The sequence below is a fragment of the Hyla sarda genome, chromosome 3, assembly GCF_029499605.1.
Source record: "Hyla sarda isolate aHylSar1 chromosome 3, aHylSar1.hap1, whole genome shotgun sequence".
NCBI classification, from domain to species: Eukaryota; Metazoa; Chordata; class Amphibia; order Anura; family Hylidae; genus Hyla; species Hyla sarda.
The window spans coordinates 199,572,688-199,590,618 of NC_079191.1; the positions used below are offsets into that span (position 1 = coordinate 199,572,688).

The following is a 17,931-nucleotide window of genomic DNA, read 5'->3' on the forward strand; positions in this document are numbered from 1 at the left end:
ACAAGTGCATCAGCTCTATCTTTTATTTTCCAACAATTACTCCCGTGGCCACAGTATTTGTAATTGAACCGTGATTGAATGTGCTTGTTAAAGAGATGTACACAGAGAAAAGACACCAAGAAAAGCTTACCACCAAGTGACTATTAGATTTTACAAATAATGTACCTTTTATTACATGCTCATTCAGGACACAGTAACTTTTAGATTTATTTTTTAATGGTTACTACTAGTAGTATTTTTAGTAGCACTAACTGTAAGTGCCCAGATGCCAAACAAGACTTCTGCTAAATACTGTGATAAAAATGTGGGGTAGAATCACATAAAATACCATTAAAGTGGTACTCCGGTGAAAAACATTTTTTTAAACCAACTGGTGCCAGAAAGTTAAACAGATTTGTAAATGAATGCAATGCAATGAAAAGAAAAAACGGGTGTCCTGCACTCACCGAGTAGATTCTGGATCTTCAGCTCCCATCTCGGCTGCTAAACCGGCATCGGAGACAGAGTGGCGTGGGGCCCCACACCACTCTGTCTCCGATGCCGGTTTAGCAGCCCGAGATGGGAGCTGAAGATCCAGAATCTACTCGGTGAGTGCAGGACACCCGTTTTTTCTTTTCATTGCATTGCATTCATTACATTTTCATTGTCCTAGCACCATCGTGTTCTGATTGTTTCTGGCTGTTGTCCCGCATACCCTTGTGGTCCATCTCGTGGAGCTGTGTAACAAGGTACTGGTGCCACTAGTTTCTTCTGTGTCTGTTGTATTGTATAGATTTTTAAATGAGTTCTATTTTAAAATCTTAATTCTTCCAGTACTTATCAGCTGCTATATACTACAGAGGAAGTTGTATAGTTCTTTTTCTGTCTGAACACAGTGCTCTCTGCTGACACCTCTGTCCGTGTCAGGAACTGTCCAGAGTAGGAGCAAATCCCCATAGCAAACCTCTCCTGCTCTGGATAGTTCCTGGCATGGACAGATGTGTCAGCAGACAGCACTGTGTTCAGACTGAAACAAAAATACTCAATTTCCTCTGGAGCATACAGCAGCTAAGTACTGGAAGGTTTAAGATTTTTAAATAGAAGTAATTTACAAATCTGTTTAACTTTCTGGAACCAGTTGATTTAAAAATAAAATTTATTTTCCACCGGAGTACCCCTTTAACCCCTTTCCGACCTATGACGTACTGGTACGTCATGGGTTGGGTAGGGTAATATGACAAGGACCCACGGTGAGAAGCAAGAAAAATGTAAGGTAACATACACATCATAGTTGGTGTTTAAATGTGCTGTGCTTAAGATGTGGAAAATGTTAATCAACTTTATTTGAACATTGCTACTAAAAAATGTTTAAAATATTTTGTCACATATATATCTGTAAAGATTCTTACCACAGAACCGCCCCGACCTAACTCTCCTGGAAGTCCAGGGGGACCAGGTACTCCCTGTAAGGAGAATTAGACATAGAATTACATGAGTTTTACGAGGTTTGCATTTCTAAAATCATCTATTATGTTTTTTACATATTGTTTCAATGTTCTTGATGAGTAATAAATATAATAGTACAATAGTAATCTCTAAAACAACAGTATGGCAATAAAGTTATCATCATGTTTTTACTTTACACTGCCAAATTGCACACCGTACCTTGCTACTACATGACAGACTATTACTACATTGAACTATGACTAAACCTTAGTCTGGCATAATACCATGCAGCACAAAATCACATACATTATCATCTACATGAAAGTAGCAACAGACCATTAATGATGTATATACAATCATCTAAATGTACAATGGGTGACAGGCATTCCTTTCAATATACAATGTTTTCATAAAGTAGTTGTTTCTACAAACTAAATTGCCTTTCGGTATACAGTATCTTATTTATGAGACTATTTCTTGGAATAAGTTCAAAATCGATGGACTTACTCGTGGCCCTGAAACTCCTCCACCCTGAGAAAAAGAAAAATGAAAAGATCATTCCATTATGTGTTTTCCCACATTAAATACAATGCAATATCCAAATGATCATCTATTCATTTACTGTCTTTTCTATAACATGCTATGATGACAATTTGCACATTTCATACACTGCTCACAAAAATAAAGGGAACACTTAAACAACACAATGTAACTCCAAGTCAATGACACTTCTGTGAAATCACACTGTCCACTCAGGAAGCAACACTGATTGACAATCAATTTCACATGCTGTTGTGCAAATGGAACAGACAACAGGTGGAAATTATAGGCAATTAGCAAGACACCCCCAATAAAGGAGTGGTTCTGCAGGTGGTGACCACAGACCACTTCTCAATTCCTATGCCTCCTGGCTGATGTCTTGGTCACTTTTGAATGCTGGCGGTGCTTTCACTCTAGTGGTTGCATGAGACGGAGTCTACAACCCACACAAGTGGCTCAGGTAGTGCAGCTCATCCAGGATGGCACATCAATGCGAGCTGTGGCAAGAAGGTGTCTGTCAGCATAGTGTCCAGAGCATGGAGGCGCTACCAGGAGACAGGCCAGTACATCAGGAGATGTGGAGGAGGCCGAAGGAGGGCAACAACCCAGCAGCAGGACCGCTACTTCCACCTCTGTGCAAGGAGGAGCAGGAGGAGCACTGCCAGGGCCCTGCAAAATGACCTCCAGCAGGCCACAAATGTGCATGTGTTCACTCAAACGATCAGAAACAGACTCCATGAGGGTGGTATGAGGGCCCGACGTTCACAGGTGGGGGTTGTGCTTGCAGCCCAACACCGTGCAAGACGTTTGGCATTTGCCAGAGAACACCAAGATTGGCAAATTCACCACTGGAGCCCTGTGCTCTTCACAGATGAAAGCAGGTTCACACTGAGCACATGTGACAGAAGTGACAGAGTCAGGAGACGCCATGGAGAACGTTCTGCTGCCTGCAAATCCTCCAGCTAACCGGTTTGGCGGTGGGTCAGTAATGGTGTGGGGTGGCATTTCTTTGGGGGGCCGCACAGCCCTTCATGTGCTCTTCATGTGCTTGCCAGAGGTAGCCTGACTGCCATTAGGTACCGAGATGAGATCCTCAGACCCCTTGTGAGAGCATATGCTGGTGCGGTTGGCCCTGGGTTCCTCCTAATGCAAGATAATGCTAGACCTCACATGGCTGGAGTGTGTCAGCAGTTCCTGCAAGAGGAAGGCATTGATGCTATGGACTGACCTGCCCGTTCCCCAGACCTGAATCCGATTGACCACATTTGGGACATTATGTCCCGCTCCATCCACCAACATTGCCACGTTGCACCACAGACTGTCCAGGAGTTGGCAGATGCTTTAGTCCAGGTCTGTTAGGACATCCCTCAGTAGACCATCCGCCACCTCATCAAGAGCATGCCCAGGGGTTGTAGGGAGGTCATACAGGCACGTGGAGACCACACACACTACTGAGCCTCATTTTGACTTGTTTTAAGGACATTACATCAAAGTTGGATCAGCCTGTAGTGTGGTTTTCCACTTTGGTTTTGAGTGTGACTCCATATTTAGACCTCCATGGATTGACAAATTTGATTTCCATTGATAATTTTTGTGTGATTTTGTTGTCAGCACATTCAACGTATGTAAAGATGAAGGTATTTCATACGATTAGTTTATTCATTCAGATCTAGGATGTGTTATCTTAGTGTTCCCTTTATATTTTTGAGCAGTGTATATACAAACAAAAATCAATGTTTTCTAAAATATATATGACAATAGTTACTCTACCAACTGCAAAATATTGCCAATCACACCAGGTGTACTAAACCGACATACCATTGCACAATATGATGAGTACTAGGTATTTCCATGCAATATTTATTGGGTACTCTCATTAAAACTCATTTTTGATTTTGCACTCCTTATGGTAAATAAAAAGTCTTTCTAATATACTTTGGTTTTTTTTAAATGAAGTTTTCTATGCTTTATTTGTGTTCAAAAAAGCTGCCACTAGGTGTCTCCCTACTTGTCCAGAGCACATTTCCCCCATCTTTTACACAGACTTTGGACTCCTGCTGGCCTGGCGGAAGTCCAAAATCAGGAAATGCTGAGGGGGGTGTGTGTAGCCTTAGCCAATCATAGCTCACCTCACACTTAACTGCTCTGGACTGTGTGCAGCAGAGTGAAGGAGGAAGTTCTCCCCTGTATGGCTTCAGATGATGTAACAGCCTTCTGGGTAACACCCCTTCCCAGTCTGTGAATCTGACTGAGACTGAGCAAAAAATACAGAGCAATATCAAGGTAGAAAATTAACAAAAAATAAAAAATAAAGGCAGGGGGTGGATTATCATGATGGGACAGTGAACTGGGAGGATTATAAAATTTAACAACATCATGAGAGATACTCTTTAATGGAGATTTAGTGAGGATCCTTAAAGGCTACAACATAAGCCCCTGTATAGCTACAAGTGGCATAAGTTACCAATAAGCTCCTATTGTATAATATAAAAAAAAAAACAATATAAAAAAAAGTTTACTGCACAGCCCCAGTGTCCAGCATAACGCTCTGCCGCTTTCTATGCAGACATACCCGCTGTGATGGCACTGTAACCTAATAGGAGAATGGGCACTTGTTTTACTTATACATTTGAATGTTTGCCACCACAGTTAAGGAAAATAAAGGGGCCTATGTGCTGGGACCAATCACACAGCGGTCCTAGCGATGACATACAGGAGATAGGTTTGGCGGCCGTGGGCCATAGCCACGCCTATCCGACTGTTGCTGGCAATCTTATAAAGCATTTTTTAGCCTGATAAAAGCTGCCACAAGGCAGTAAAAAGTATACCTGGAGAGTAATTCTAAAGATTTTTTGTTACCCTGCAATTAGTTTGTGGGGGTACAAATTTTTGACAGTTGCGCTTTAAAATTTTAAGCATTACTGTCATTTACAAAACTTTTGGCTTGTCACGCAGAAATGTCAAGAGTTTGAATCTGTTGGGTTCTCAGTGTTATGACGCCCACAGATCTTTAGATATAGCCATGTGAAGCTTGCAGCTATACACTTATCTCCTTCAGCTTGCCGCTCAGTCAGACTCATTGCATAGACTTATAATCGAGCCCATCTCCTGCAATGAGTAGGATTGGGCACATAACTCCAAACTATTTCTAGGGATCAGTGGGGGTCTCAGCACAGAGACCAAGCCGAATAGAATGTCTGACAGTAATACTGGCATAGTCTGCAATAGGGCTTATTTTCTGCATCAGTTCTTGTTGTGAATTTTCCTGCTGAACATGGTTAGTAATGGTGAATTATCTCTGGAAAAGTATACTGAATATGGATCTGTACAATATACAGTATGTGTGAGGGACTTCTCTGCACTATATTGCTCTTAATGAGGGTTGTATTCAATTATAAGGGTTTAATGGTATGTATACAACATGGACTCTCAGTGTATGGGTTGAGATTCCATATTGCAATACTGGCCGTGATTAGATTCAATCAACCAAACTAAAATGCATACATTTAATATGCTATCTCAGCTTAATATTTCTAAAGCAATGACTGAACCAAAGTAATCTATTCGCCAGTCCAAAATGGGCAAGACATACTTCATTTGTTAAAATAATTTATAGCTCTGATCGGCATTGTATATATCTTGACATTCACACTACATTTCACTTCCACTTAAAGTTATTACTGAAACTAAATTATATTTAAGAAATAACTAATCGACTATTGTCAACTTCAGATACAAACTATCTACCTTTACCCAATGAAGGGGGGTTCGACAAATTAAAAAAGACTGAAGTGGAACTGCAAAATCTTCTCCTAAATGCAAATGTACTTTTATCTACATACACCTTATTATATGAGATCAATTGTGAATGTAATTTCTTCCACCAGAAATAAATTTAAATTTTAAAAATTGTTTCATTACAATAAGTCCCTTGTGTTAAGTTATGTTCACACACAGTATTTTTTTTTTTGTTTAACTGTCCGTTACTGCACACATTCATTTAACATCCACAATTCTTACTGCTGTAAAATTAAGTGACACGGCATTAATTTTTTAGCAAAATGGACTATTTTCAGTATTTTCATCCAATAATTTCTACTATTGCTGTTTTTCCTAAAACATCAGCTTATTTTAAACAGATAAATGTACTGGCCAAAAATGGTGCATGAAAATGGCCTAGGGAAGTTTTAAATATCATAATTTACTGCTAATTGAAATACTCCTGGACTGGAAAGGCCATTTCCACATAGCATATTTGCTGCAGATTTTACATCTGGATATGTGGACAGAAAATCCATAGCTGAATACAGTAGAAGCAAAGTGGGTGAGAAACAAACTGCAGAAAATTTTAAAGTAAGGCTAACAGGCTGTTCACCTGCACTAAACTCAAAATATTGGGTTATACTGTGGGTGAACAGCATTAAAATGAGGGGTTACTGACATGAATTGGTGTAGTCTTGCCAGAGGTAAACATCTTTATCTTTCTAGTTCTATTGTGCAGTTCTGCAGAATGATGGCTGGGAGGCAGGGAGCCGACTTGCCACGCTCCCCTACCTCCTCAATGTTTCCAGCCCCCATAATGAATATTCAAAAGTTTTCACTCTCACATCGCTAGGACATATGAGCCTGACCGTGCCTGCGCCCTGCTGTCCTGCACTTTGCTCAGAGCAGAGCACGCTCTAGAAAACTAGAAGAACTAGAACTAGAAGAATAAAGACCTATAACTCTGGCGATACTTCATGAATTCATGTAAAAAAAAATCCCTCATTTTAATGCTTTTCACCCGTATTATAACTCAGTATGTTGGGTTTAGTGCGGTTGAACAGCCTGTTAGTTTCCCTTTAAGTGTGTTAACTGGCTTGCAATGTGAATTTTGCCCTAAGAAAATTCAATAATTCCTGGCCTTTAACCACTGGGTAATAGTTGTTATTCAGGTATGTTAAGTGTTTTCACAAATTGAGATGAAAATCCATTTGTCTGACTCTTATTTTTTTCTTACCGACAAACCACGAGAACCTGGCAGTCCAGGCTCACCCTGAAAAAAAAAAAAAGAAAATATACGTAGTTAGAGTACATATTATTTCACAATTTTCACAATAAGTATATTGAAGTAGGAGGATCAGTTGCTGACCTTTGCTGAAGGCGGCATTAATCAAATACAATGCTATCACCAAAATGTTTTACTTTACCAGCAGAGGTAAAACCGGAAAGAAAATCTATCACCAAACACGGGGGTAGGTTGTTTGGTGGAGATAAATAAAAACCGCCTAGGTCTTAGACAGTTTTAACTTAAACTAGACATATACACACACCCGCACAAGCACACAGAAAAAAATATGGCTGTATTTTATTTACTGCTCCATTTTCATCCATAAACAGCCAGAAAATGGCCACAAAAAAATTCAGCAGTGTGAATGGGAATGCGGAATCTCATAGAAGTTTATGGGCTTTAATTTGAGGCAGAAATTCCACCGTGTGAATAGACACTAACATGTATGATTTCCTCATTCTCTATTTCTTAAATATGGCTACTAGTGTTGAGCGGCATAGGCCATATTCGAATTCGCGAATATTCGCGAATATATGGGCGAATATTCGGCATATATTCGCGAATATTCGCATATTCGTTATATTCTCCTTGTATTTTCGCATATGCGAAAATTCGTGTATGCGAAAATTCGTATATGCTAATTTTCGCATGTGCGAAAATTAGCATATGCGAAAATTAGCATATGCGAATTTTCGCACGCCAGTCTCACACAGTAGTATTAGAGCCTTCTTTACACCACACAAGCTGGAAGCAGAGAGGGATGATCACTGTGATGTGTACTGTGAAAAAAAAAAAATAAAAAAAAAAGAATATTCGTAATTACGAATATATAGCGCTATATTCGCGAAATTCGCGAATTCGCGAATATGCGATATTCGCGAATAATATTCGAATTGCGAATATTCGTGAGCAACACTAATGGCTACATTTTCAAAAGACTAACCTTTTGACCTCTTGGTCCAGAAGGCCCAGGGATTCCCTCAGGTCCAGTCAGTCCCTGTGATAATAGACAAAAAAAAAAAAAACAATTTAAGTCTAAGTTATACTTCATATTTAAAATAAATATTAGGTAGTGCACCTTTCCTCGCAGGCACCACCGCCTCCCCCCCCCCCCCTCCCGACCGATGTGTACAGAGCCATGTATGACAAAAAAGGAAGGGCTAGGAGGTGTGGGCAAGCAAGGAGGTGTGCCGGCCTGTGACACTTGAGCACTTGGTTGAAGAATAAAACAGCTATTTTTAAAGTCTGGCACCCAACATCACCTTGAGGAGAGGTACAGTTTTCTTTTATAGCCTAACAGCTATCCAACAGTGTATTCAGCTCTTTCCAGCAAATATAGCTGACAGATTCCTTTTAAACATATAGATATGATAATACATAAATGCTATATGATGCTTATTTTTCAGATTGCTAAACTTGAAGAGTCAAAGCCAAAACCATGGGAGACACTGACACATTTCGATTTCCCATACTTCTTTTATGGTGCAAATAAAATAATTTTAATCATAATTTTAACTATAGAAAGTGATACATTGAAAATATCTCAAAAGTTTTGAATACTCGTCAATGTTTAGACATAAGTAAATATTAAAGTTCATTATGATTCCTCGAATACTTTGTATAAGATACATACTTGTCTTAACAATCTATTCTTCAGCCTTAATATAATACATCGATATAGTGTAAAATCCTAGCCTAATGCTATGAAATATAAAGACTGAAAAAAGCCTGCTGGATTTCAAAACATTCTTAAAAAATGCCCATAATATTACCAGCACTAATTGTATTCACAATTCTGACATTTCACAGATGATGGGGTGTTTTTTCCAATACAAAAAAATGTGTTTTAACGGCCGTCAAGTGATTCTAATCTATAGAGAATGTAATACAAATAGTATTCAGTAATTTGTCATCATGGAGATGCTACATGTAATTTATAGCACTATTCTTACATTATAACAAAAGCCTTTGAACACATGGCCATCTGATGTAACTACACTGTAATCACGCTGTAATAAAGACAAGAGACATAATGTTTCACGCAATTTTATCTTTTTTACTCACAATTTCCAAAATTTGAAAATAATTTTAGTGGCAAAAAATGTTTTTGCCCATTTAAAATGCTAAAATGTTACTAATGCATAGAATTTGTATCTTTTTTTTTTTTAACTATAAATATATTTTGGACTATGTTTGGACTTTCTATGAGCAGTTCTCTATTCACACCAGGAGAGAAATGCTATACAGTCGAGTCAACGGTGTCTGGAACATAAGATGGAGGATGACACCTCAAGGCTCTCTTAACTGTTCACACTCTTGCTTTCTTGCCCTATTTGATGCAGTTTAGTTGACATTTCCTTCTGTTTTAAGTTTTTTGTAATCAGTTGCATTAAAGTTGTAAAAGACAATACTCTGAACTAATACAATGTTCTGCCATTCATTTTAACATAGATAGACATGACAAAATAAAAAAATGGTGCAAAGTTTTAAAATACATCAGGTGCATGGGTGATAAATTGCCCCCCCCCCCCCCCCCCCCCCAACAACACAATGTTGAGAACTCCGGGTGACTGCACAGAGATCACTGGGGGTTCCAAGCGGCCAGACCCCAGCGATCAGACATCTTATCCCCTAAGGTTCCAAAGGAAAGATGTCTAGGGACCGAGTACCTTTTTATGGGTAGGGTCCCACATGCCGTATTTTGCTGCGTATTTCTCAGCCTATTGAATGCAATGGGTAGCAAAATCAGCTGCGTATGATGCTACTTATTGACCTCAATGGATATGAAAATATGCAGCAAAATATGGCACGTGTGACTCTACCTTTAGGGCACATTCACACAAGAGCATTTATTTGCGGGTTTCCAGCTGTGTATTTAAAAGGGGGCGGGCTCTTCCCGGCTGTCCTAAGTAGATCTTCCGCTGTGGAATTCCGCTGCGGAAAATCCGCCACAGACTCTATTGACTTCAAAGGGGCTTCGGTGGATTTTCCTGCGGAAAATCTTCTGCAGACAGCCGCAGAGAGCCCGCCCCCTTTAAAATACGCAGCAGGAAACGTGCAAAGAAATCGGCTCGTGTGAAAGAGCCCTTAAGCTGTATTCTGTGGATCAGTATGGTTACAGCCATACCCAATGCATATATTTAGTTTTTTACTACAATATAAACATATTACAAAACAGCCTTTATATTTTTTGCCTGACTAAGCTATCGCGCGCTTGTTTTTTTATGTTTTATGTATTAACAAAATACAGCATTAATGGCATTTGTGTGTTTGTTTCTTTTTGTTTACAGCATTCAATGTGCGGGTCAAAAAATTAAATAATTTTATTGTTCGCATTGTTGCGGACATGGTTGTATCATATATGTGTATTTTTTATGTTTTATGCACAAAAAGGGGCTATAAAGGTAAAATACATTTTACATTTTTGGTGGGTGGGGGGATTATTTTATGACATTTTCTTTTATTTACATTGTATCTTTATTTTTATTATGTTACTTTTTACTAGTCCCACAAAGGGACTTTGCCAGCAGTAAGCAGATCATGGTATAATACAGTGTACTACTACTAAAACGCAGTGCATTCTGCCTATGCAGAACTGCTGGGTACTCAGATACCCATGGAAGGCCTGGGGGCTTCACACGGCCCCTGGCTGCTATAGAACTCCTCTGTCCCCGGAAATCACCAGAAAGCCGATAAGGTACACAAAGCTAGGGGACATCTCACATGCAGCAGTCATGTGACAATGAAAACTCATTAGTATAATTTCAGCACATACAAGGTTAGTATCCAGTTTTATTTTGCCAGGAGGAAATGACAAGCTGCTATACCTGACCATAACTAGGAAAATTAACATTTAGGAGTCTGTGAAACCAAATGACAACAACTGCACTGACAGCCATGAGTAGTTATGAATGTTGGAGAACAAATAAGGAAAACTTAAGATATTACTAAACACAAAAACATGGCTGCACAGCACTTAGAAAATTAAAGACGATCTGTAGCCTTTTCATAAAATGTCAGCTTGCATAATCCAATTGAAACTGCTAGTCTACTGGCTGTATGTATGATGTGTGTGTGTGTGTGAGTGTGTGTGTAAAATGTATGTATGATGTGTGTATGTATTATGTATGTATGAATTATGTGTGTATGATAGATAGATATATGTCTGTATGTATTATGTATGTATGATGTGTTTCTGAAAAATGTATGATGTGTGTATGTATGGATTATGTATATATGTATGTATGTATGTATGAATGATGTGTGTATGTATGAATGTTGTGTGTGTGTGTCTGAAAGATGTATGTACAAATGATCTGTGTATACATAATATAAGGATGATAGATGTGTGTATGCATGATAGATACATGAACTATAGATGTATGGATGTATGTATTATAGATGTGTATTTCATACACACATCTATCATACTTACACACATCTATCATACATACACCAATTATTTACACATATATTATACTTAGTGGTCTGGGGGAGGGGGACAGAGAAGCCTGGAGAGGACTTAGTTAGGGGTTTGGGGAGGAGGCAGAGGAGTCTTGCGGTCATTTGAGTGGGGGGGTGTAACAGAGGAACCAGGAAAAATAATTAGGGGTTGGGGGGGAGAAGGAGAAGGAAAGGAGAGCAAGAGAGTCTGGAAGTGCAGGGAAAAGAAGGGTCAGAGGGGTCTGGAGGAGGATGAAGAAGGACAGAGGGTTCTGGAGAAAGAGGACGGAGGAGGACAGAGGGTCTGGAAAAGGAGGGCAGTGGTTGATAGCGGGGTCTGAAGGAGGAGGATGGAAAAGGACAAAGGAGGGAGAAGGAGGAAGGAGGACAGAGTGGTCTGGAGAAGGAAGACAAAGGAGAACAGAGGGGTCTGGAAGAGGAAGACGGAGGAGAAAGGAGGAAGATGGAGGAAGACAGAGGGGTCTGGAGGAGAAGGAAAGAGGGATCTTAAGGAGGAGGATGGAGGAGGACAGAGGGATCTGGAGGAGGAGAATGCAGTAGGACAGAAGGGTTTGGAGGATGGAGGAGGACAAAGGGGTCTGAAGGATGGAGGAGGACAGAGAAGTCTAGAGAAGAGGGTCTAGAGAAGGAGGATGGAGAAGGACAGAGGGTTCAGGAGAAGGAGGAGGGAGGAGGACAGAGGGTCTAGAGGAGGAGGATGGAGGTGGACAGAGGATCTGGAGGAGGATGGGGGAGGAGGACAGAGGGGTCTAGAGGAGGAGGACAGAGGGATCTGAAGAAGGGGGATTAAGGAGGACAGAGGTTTCTGGAGGGGGGACAGAGGAGAAGGACAGAGGGGTCTGGAGGAGGATGAAGGAGGACAGAGGGGTCTAGAGGAGGAGAATGGAGGAGAACAGTGGTCTGGAGGAGGAGGATGGAGGAATACAGGGGTCTAGAGGAGGAGGATGGAGGAATGCAGGGGTCTAGAGGAGGAGGACAGAGGGGTCTGGAGGAGGAGAATAGAGGAGGACAGGGGTCTGGAGGAGGAGGATGGAGGAATACAGGGGTCTAGAGGAGGAGGATGGAGGAATACAGGGGTCTAGAGGAGGAGGACAGAGGGGTCTGGAAAAGGAGGACAGAGGAAGGCAGAGGGGTCTGGAGGAGGAGGGTGGAGGAGGACAGGGGGGTCAGGAGGAAGATGGAGGAGGACAGAGGGGTCTGGAGGAGGAGGATGGAGGAATACAGGGGTCTAGAGGAGGAGGATGGAGGAATACAGGGGTCTAGAGGAGGAGGACAGAGGGGTCTGGAAAAGGAGGACAGAGGAAGGCAGAGGGGTCTGGAGGAGGAGGGTGGAGGAGGACAGGGGGGTCAGGAGGAAGATGGAGGAGGACAGAGGGGTCTGGAGGAGGAGGATGGAGGAGGACAGAGGGGTCTGGAGGAGGTAAATGGAGGAGGACAGAGGAGGAGGATGGAGGAGGACAGAGAGGTCTGGAGTAGTGATGAGCGGCATGGGCCATATTCCAATTCACGATATTTTGCAAATATAAGGATGAATATACGTCCTATGTTCGCATATTCGGTATGTTCATTCACTTTTTTTCATGCGAAAATCGCAATGAAATTCATATAGTGTGCATGCGTGATTATATCTTTTCAACTAACACTATACCCTACACTACAACCTATCTGCTAAACGAACCTACCCTAACACTAACTATCACTTTTTTACATAGTACACATCATTGTTGTGATGTATACTGTGAAGAAAAAAAACTAATATTCGTCATTATGAAAATATAGCGCTATATTCTAAATATTCGCAAAATCGTGAAGTGTTGATATTCGCGGTAAAAATTTGCATTTCAAATACTCGCAGTCTACACTAGCCTGGAGGAGGAGAATGGAGAAGGACAGAGGGATCTGGAGGAGGACAGTGCAGGGGTAGGGTTCAGCCGAATTGAGAAGAAACAGTGTGTGGCAGTATTAGTATTACGGGTACAATGTGTGTCAGGATTATATTTAGGGGGCACAGTGTTTGGCAGTGTTATAATGATTAATGTCTTCATATAGAGGATGAGGATCTGCTGACAAAGTGATGAACCTATGATGTCCAGGCATCAGACTCAGCAGAAAAGATGTAGCTGGAAGAAATCCTGGTGTCTGGACCAACATAAAAGACATCACTCAGGTCACTGATATAATTGTGTATTCTCCTGACTGTCCCATCACTGCTGTAATAAATATAGGAAAAAATTGCCCTGCTCCGGTGCCACCACTATGGATCAGACGTCAGATTGAGGATAGCATCAATGTATTTTTATTGACACATTGTTAGTCATGGTGCACGGTAGCTAGTTCCTGTTCTGCCACCACCAGGTGGTGGCAGAACAGGAAGGAACTACCGTGCACCAAGGAACTACTATGCACCAACTCCCATAATGCTTGAGGCTCTCCAGAAATGATAGGAATTGTAGCTTTGCAATAGCTGTAGAGCCACTTGAAATGAGGTGATTGGTCAGGGTCCCAGTAGTCAGCCCCCCACCAAAAAATAAGCTGCTTATTCTAAAATGCCTGGGCCTATTTTTGGGCCCAGTCCGGCCCTGAAGAGAAGTGAAAGCTGAGCTGTGATTGGTTGCTATGGGCAACAGCTGTAAAACAGCTAGATAAACTCCCCTCAAGGACTGCAGGTAAAAACTGGATTGTCATAAGCCAGCCGCCCAGTTTTGCATCAATGATGCAGGAAATGTTAATATCCAACAATAATACTGAACAAATAGAATATGTCAAGACAAGTGTACAGTAACAGCAGTGAACATGCCAAGAAAAATACAACCAAAATTAGCTCAAATGTCAGACACATATATAACTTTTTGTGTGAATTTTCTACACGAACCCAAGGTCATCAGGCACACTTTAAAAATAACTCACTCGACTCGGCTAAAAAAATAACAAATATTGCCGTTGTCTAAAAACTGAAATATATATAATCTAGATGAGTAACGGCAAGAGTCTCGAAAGACCAGTTACAACATACAAAACTACAAGAAACCAAACAAGAACGGATAGGGAAGCGCACTACCTGAGTGCCATCTAATGGATGACAAAGGCATTGCATGTGCATAGAGGAATCAAGAGAGGATATACACTAGTATACAACAATGACTGCGTCATCTACAGCATCTACATCTCTTGACATCTCTAGCATCTTTAAGCATCTATCTGTGTGCAATATTTCTACAGCTAGGTAATCTCTAAACCTACTTGAACATCATTCTTCTAATTTCCAATTCTAAGAGAAAGAAATATAGTATTTTACTGCACTCGTTTTCAGCACCATGTCAGTTACTTTCCAAATAACCAACCACATTCTTATCAGAATCGTATTAGAGTGCGCAAAATAAAGCTACTTAGTACAATGCCTTAAGAGTAACACTAAATATCTATTGCTATGGCTGCATTCAAACATCTGTAATACCAATGTGTGTTTCCGTCCTTACTATGGACATAGGTCCCAGCCCACCCGCAGGTCTGATGGCCTAAACTGAAAGCATTATAGATCAGTATGATGCTTTCAGTTAGGGTCTCTAGACCTATGGATAGACTAGGACTTGCATCTATAATAAAGACAAAAACACAAGGCTATATTACGGATATGTGGATGCTACCCCACCCTGAGATATTTTCTGTATTAGGGTGCATGCACACCACGTTTTTGCTATACAGTTCCCGTATACAGTTTCTAGTTAAAAACTGTATGGAACCATATAGAATACCGTATGCATTAACTTAACATTGCAAACCGTATGTCATACGCATCATCCGGTTTAGTCCATTTTGCGTCTTATACGGTTTTGTCTGGTTTTTTACCCGTACCCAAAACCATAGTCTAACACGTTTTATTGTCCAGTTGTCAAACTGTACTAGAACAGTATATGTTTTTTATTTTCTTAAAAACGGATGCAACCTGATTAAATAAGTTTATTTTTTAAAAACCTGATATGGGAACTGTATAGCAAAAACGTGTTGTGCATGCACCCCTAGTGGGATCGGCATCCTCAGGCCTTTACAAACATATTTATTTGAGCATCAGATTTAAGAATATCCCAGTGTAGAATTCCCTGCATCCTGTTAGTTTACTTTACTAGCGTATATCTTTAGTAGATTTAGCCATTGCTGGCACCATGTGGTTTTACTTAGTATCTGCAGCTGTTAAAACATGAAAGAATGCAAAGTGGCAGAGCTGAGTGTATCATAAGGTACTTTGTGCCCCTACAATGTATTGTCTGTTTTCTGTCGAACTGCCTGTAATCTTACTGATTTATCTTAAGTTACCGTATTTATCGGGGTATACCACGCACTGGCCTATAACACACACCCTCATTTTACCCAAAAAAAGTTTTTTTACCCAAATATCCTTGGTAAAATGAGGGTGCATGTGTGTGCATGTGTATACCCCGATACACTGTTTCTGACCCCGCAGAAGCCCCCAGGAAAGGTAGAGAGAGAGAGGCCGTCACTGCCTGCTTCTCTCCCCCTGCCTTTCCTGGGGTCTAGAGCCCTGCTGCCGCTTCTCTCCCCCTGGCTATCGGCACCACCGCCCCTTCTCTCCCCCTGGCTATCGGCGCTGCTGCCCCATTGCTGGCGCCGATAGCCAGAGGGAGAGAAGCAGCGCCAGCAATGGAGCAGAGGCGCTGATAGCCAGGAGGAGAGAAGGGGCAGGGGCACCCATTGCCTCCCCCATCCCCGGTTGTACAATTACCTGTTGCCGGGGTCCGTGCTGCTTCTGGCCTCCGGTGTGGCATCCCCTGCATCGTTGCTATCCGCTGCAAGACGCAATGACGAGTGACGTCTTCAACGTGACGTCACTCGTTATTGCGCAGCGCATAGCAACGACGCAGGGGACGCCACACCGGAGGCCTGAAGCAGCGCAGACCCGACCCCGGCAACAGGTAATTATACAATCGGGGATGGGCGAGGCAACGGGGCAGCGGCGCCGGCAGTCTCTGGACCCCAGGACAGGCAGGGGCAGAGAAGCCGGCAGCGACGGCAGGTCTCTGCACCTGCAAAAGCCGCTGCAGTTCATTGATTTAAAGCACCCGCTTTAAATCATTGAACTGCAGCGGCTTATCGGCATATAACACGCAGATAGACTTTAGGCTAAACATTTTAGCCTAAAAAATGCATGTTATATGCCGATAAATACGTACACCCAGATTCTAAAGCAAACAGCTGTTTATTTTTACCTATTTTCTGCATTTTTACTTCATCCTACTTTTCCAGTACACAGAATTGGGCTGATTCGTAACTAAAGGCCACCTTAAACTAAAATTGAAGACACAGAAGAACCCAATATACATACATAGAAAGACAAAAAGGTACCGACTTCTATGGCATCTCGGACAGATCCGACTTCAGGCTGACAGCAGGGCGCACAGAGTGGAGACGACTGCCAGCAAAGTTACGCGCACGAGGCTGGAAGAAGTGCGATCTGCGTGAAACTTTGCCAGTAGTCGCCTCCACTCTGAGCGCCCTGCTGTCAGCCTGAAGTCGGATCTGTCCAAGATGCCATAGAAGTCGGTCTGCTGTTCCCTTGCGGTGAGTGCGGGTACCTTTTTGTCTCTCTATGTATGCTATTGAGTGACTTCGGGTTTCTTGGTTCCCATCACCTCCGGACCCACAGGCATCAGGACTCCGCATTGCTATAGTGACGCTAGCCTCCACGCTAGCCTCCATAGTACATTCTGACATTATTGGTCTTTCTCCACAGCAGTGCCCTCTAGCTTGTGTTAGTTAGTATTGTAACCCAATATACAGTTGCTGATTTACATCAATGTGGCTTCAAATAAGACTTACATAAGTTTAAATTTATATAAGGGATTTACATATACAGTAACCAGAAAACTATTTGAATATGTTTTATAACTTATAGCAGAGTTTCCTCAGCAGGCCTTCTTCATAATTCATTATAAATCAATAGTCTGGTCACCCAACCCAACACCAGATACTGCCCTGAGTGCAAATGACAGCAAGATGATCTAAAGGTCCCCCTATATTTATAATACCTGTCTTTTTTCAGCCAACAGTTATCTCTCCTGACCTCCACATACTTGTACAGAGCCAAACGTTCACGTGTTCTCAATGGAGAGGGGGAGGGGTAAGCTACAAAAGGGTTGGCAGTGAAAATCAATCACGACTTCTCTCAAGCAACAGAATCGGGAGGACGCCATACATTAAGCATAGGCTTAACCCAACATATATATCCACTATATAGGAGCACCTTACAGGGGTACTCCACTGGAAAACATTATTATTATTTTTTTAACCAACTGGTTTCAGAAAATTAAACAGATTTGTAATTTACTTCTAATTAAAAAACTTAACCCTTCCAGTACTTATCAGCTGCTGTATGCACCACAGGAGTTTTTGAATTTCCTTTCTGTCTGACCACAATGCTCTCTGCTGACACCTCTGTC

At 41.5% G+C, this 17,931-nt stretch overlaps 1 protein-coding gene across 1 annotated transcript in view; it reads right to left on the bottom strand.

Moving 5' to 3' along the window:
• The window catches only part of COL9A1 (collagen type IX alpha 1 chain), a 187,484-nt gene that overhangs the window by 75,002 nt on the left and 94,551 nt on the right, over positions 1-17,931 (bottom strand). Inside the window, exons 11-14 of the mRNA XM_056563580.1 lie at positions 7,959-8,012; positions 6,965-7,000; positions 1,933-1,956; positions 1,389-1,442 (exon numbers count right to left, since the gene is read on the bottom strand). Coding sequence (XP_056419555.1) covers positions 1,389-1,442; positions 1,933-1,956; positions 6,965-7,000; positions 7,959-8,012 — 168 coding nt within the window. The remainder of the gene's footprint in view (positions 1-1,388; positions 1,443-1,932; positions 1,957-6,964; positions 7,001-7,958; positions 8,013-17,931) is intronic.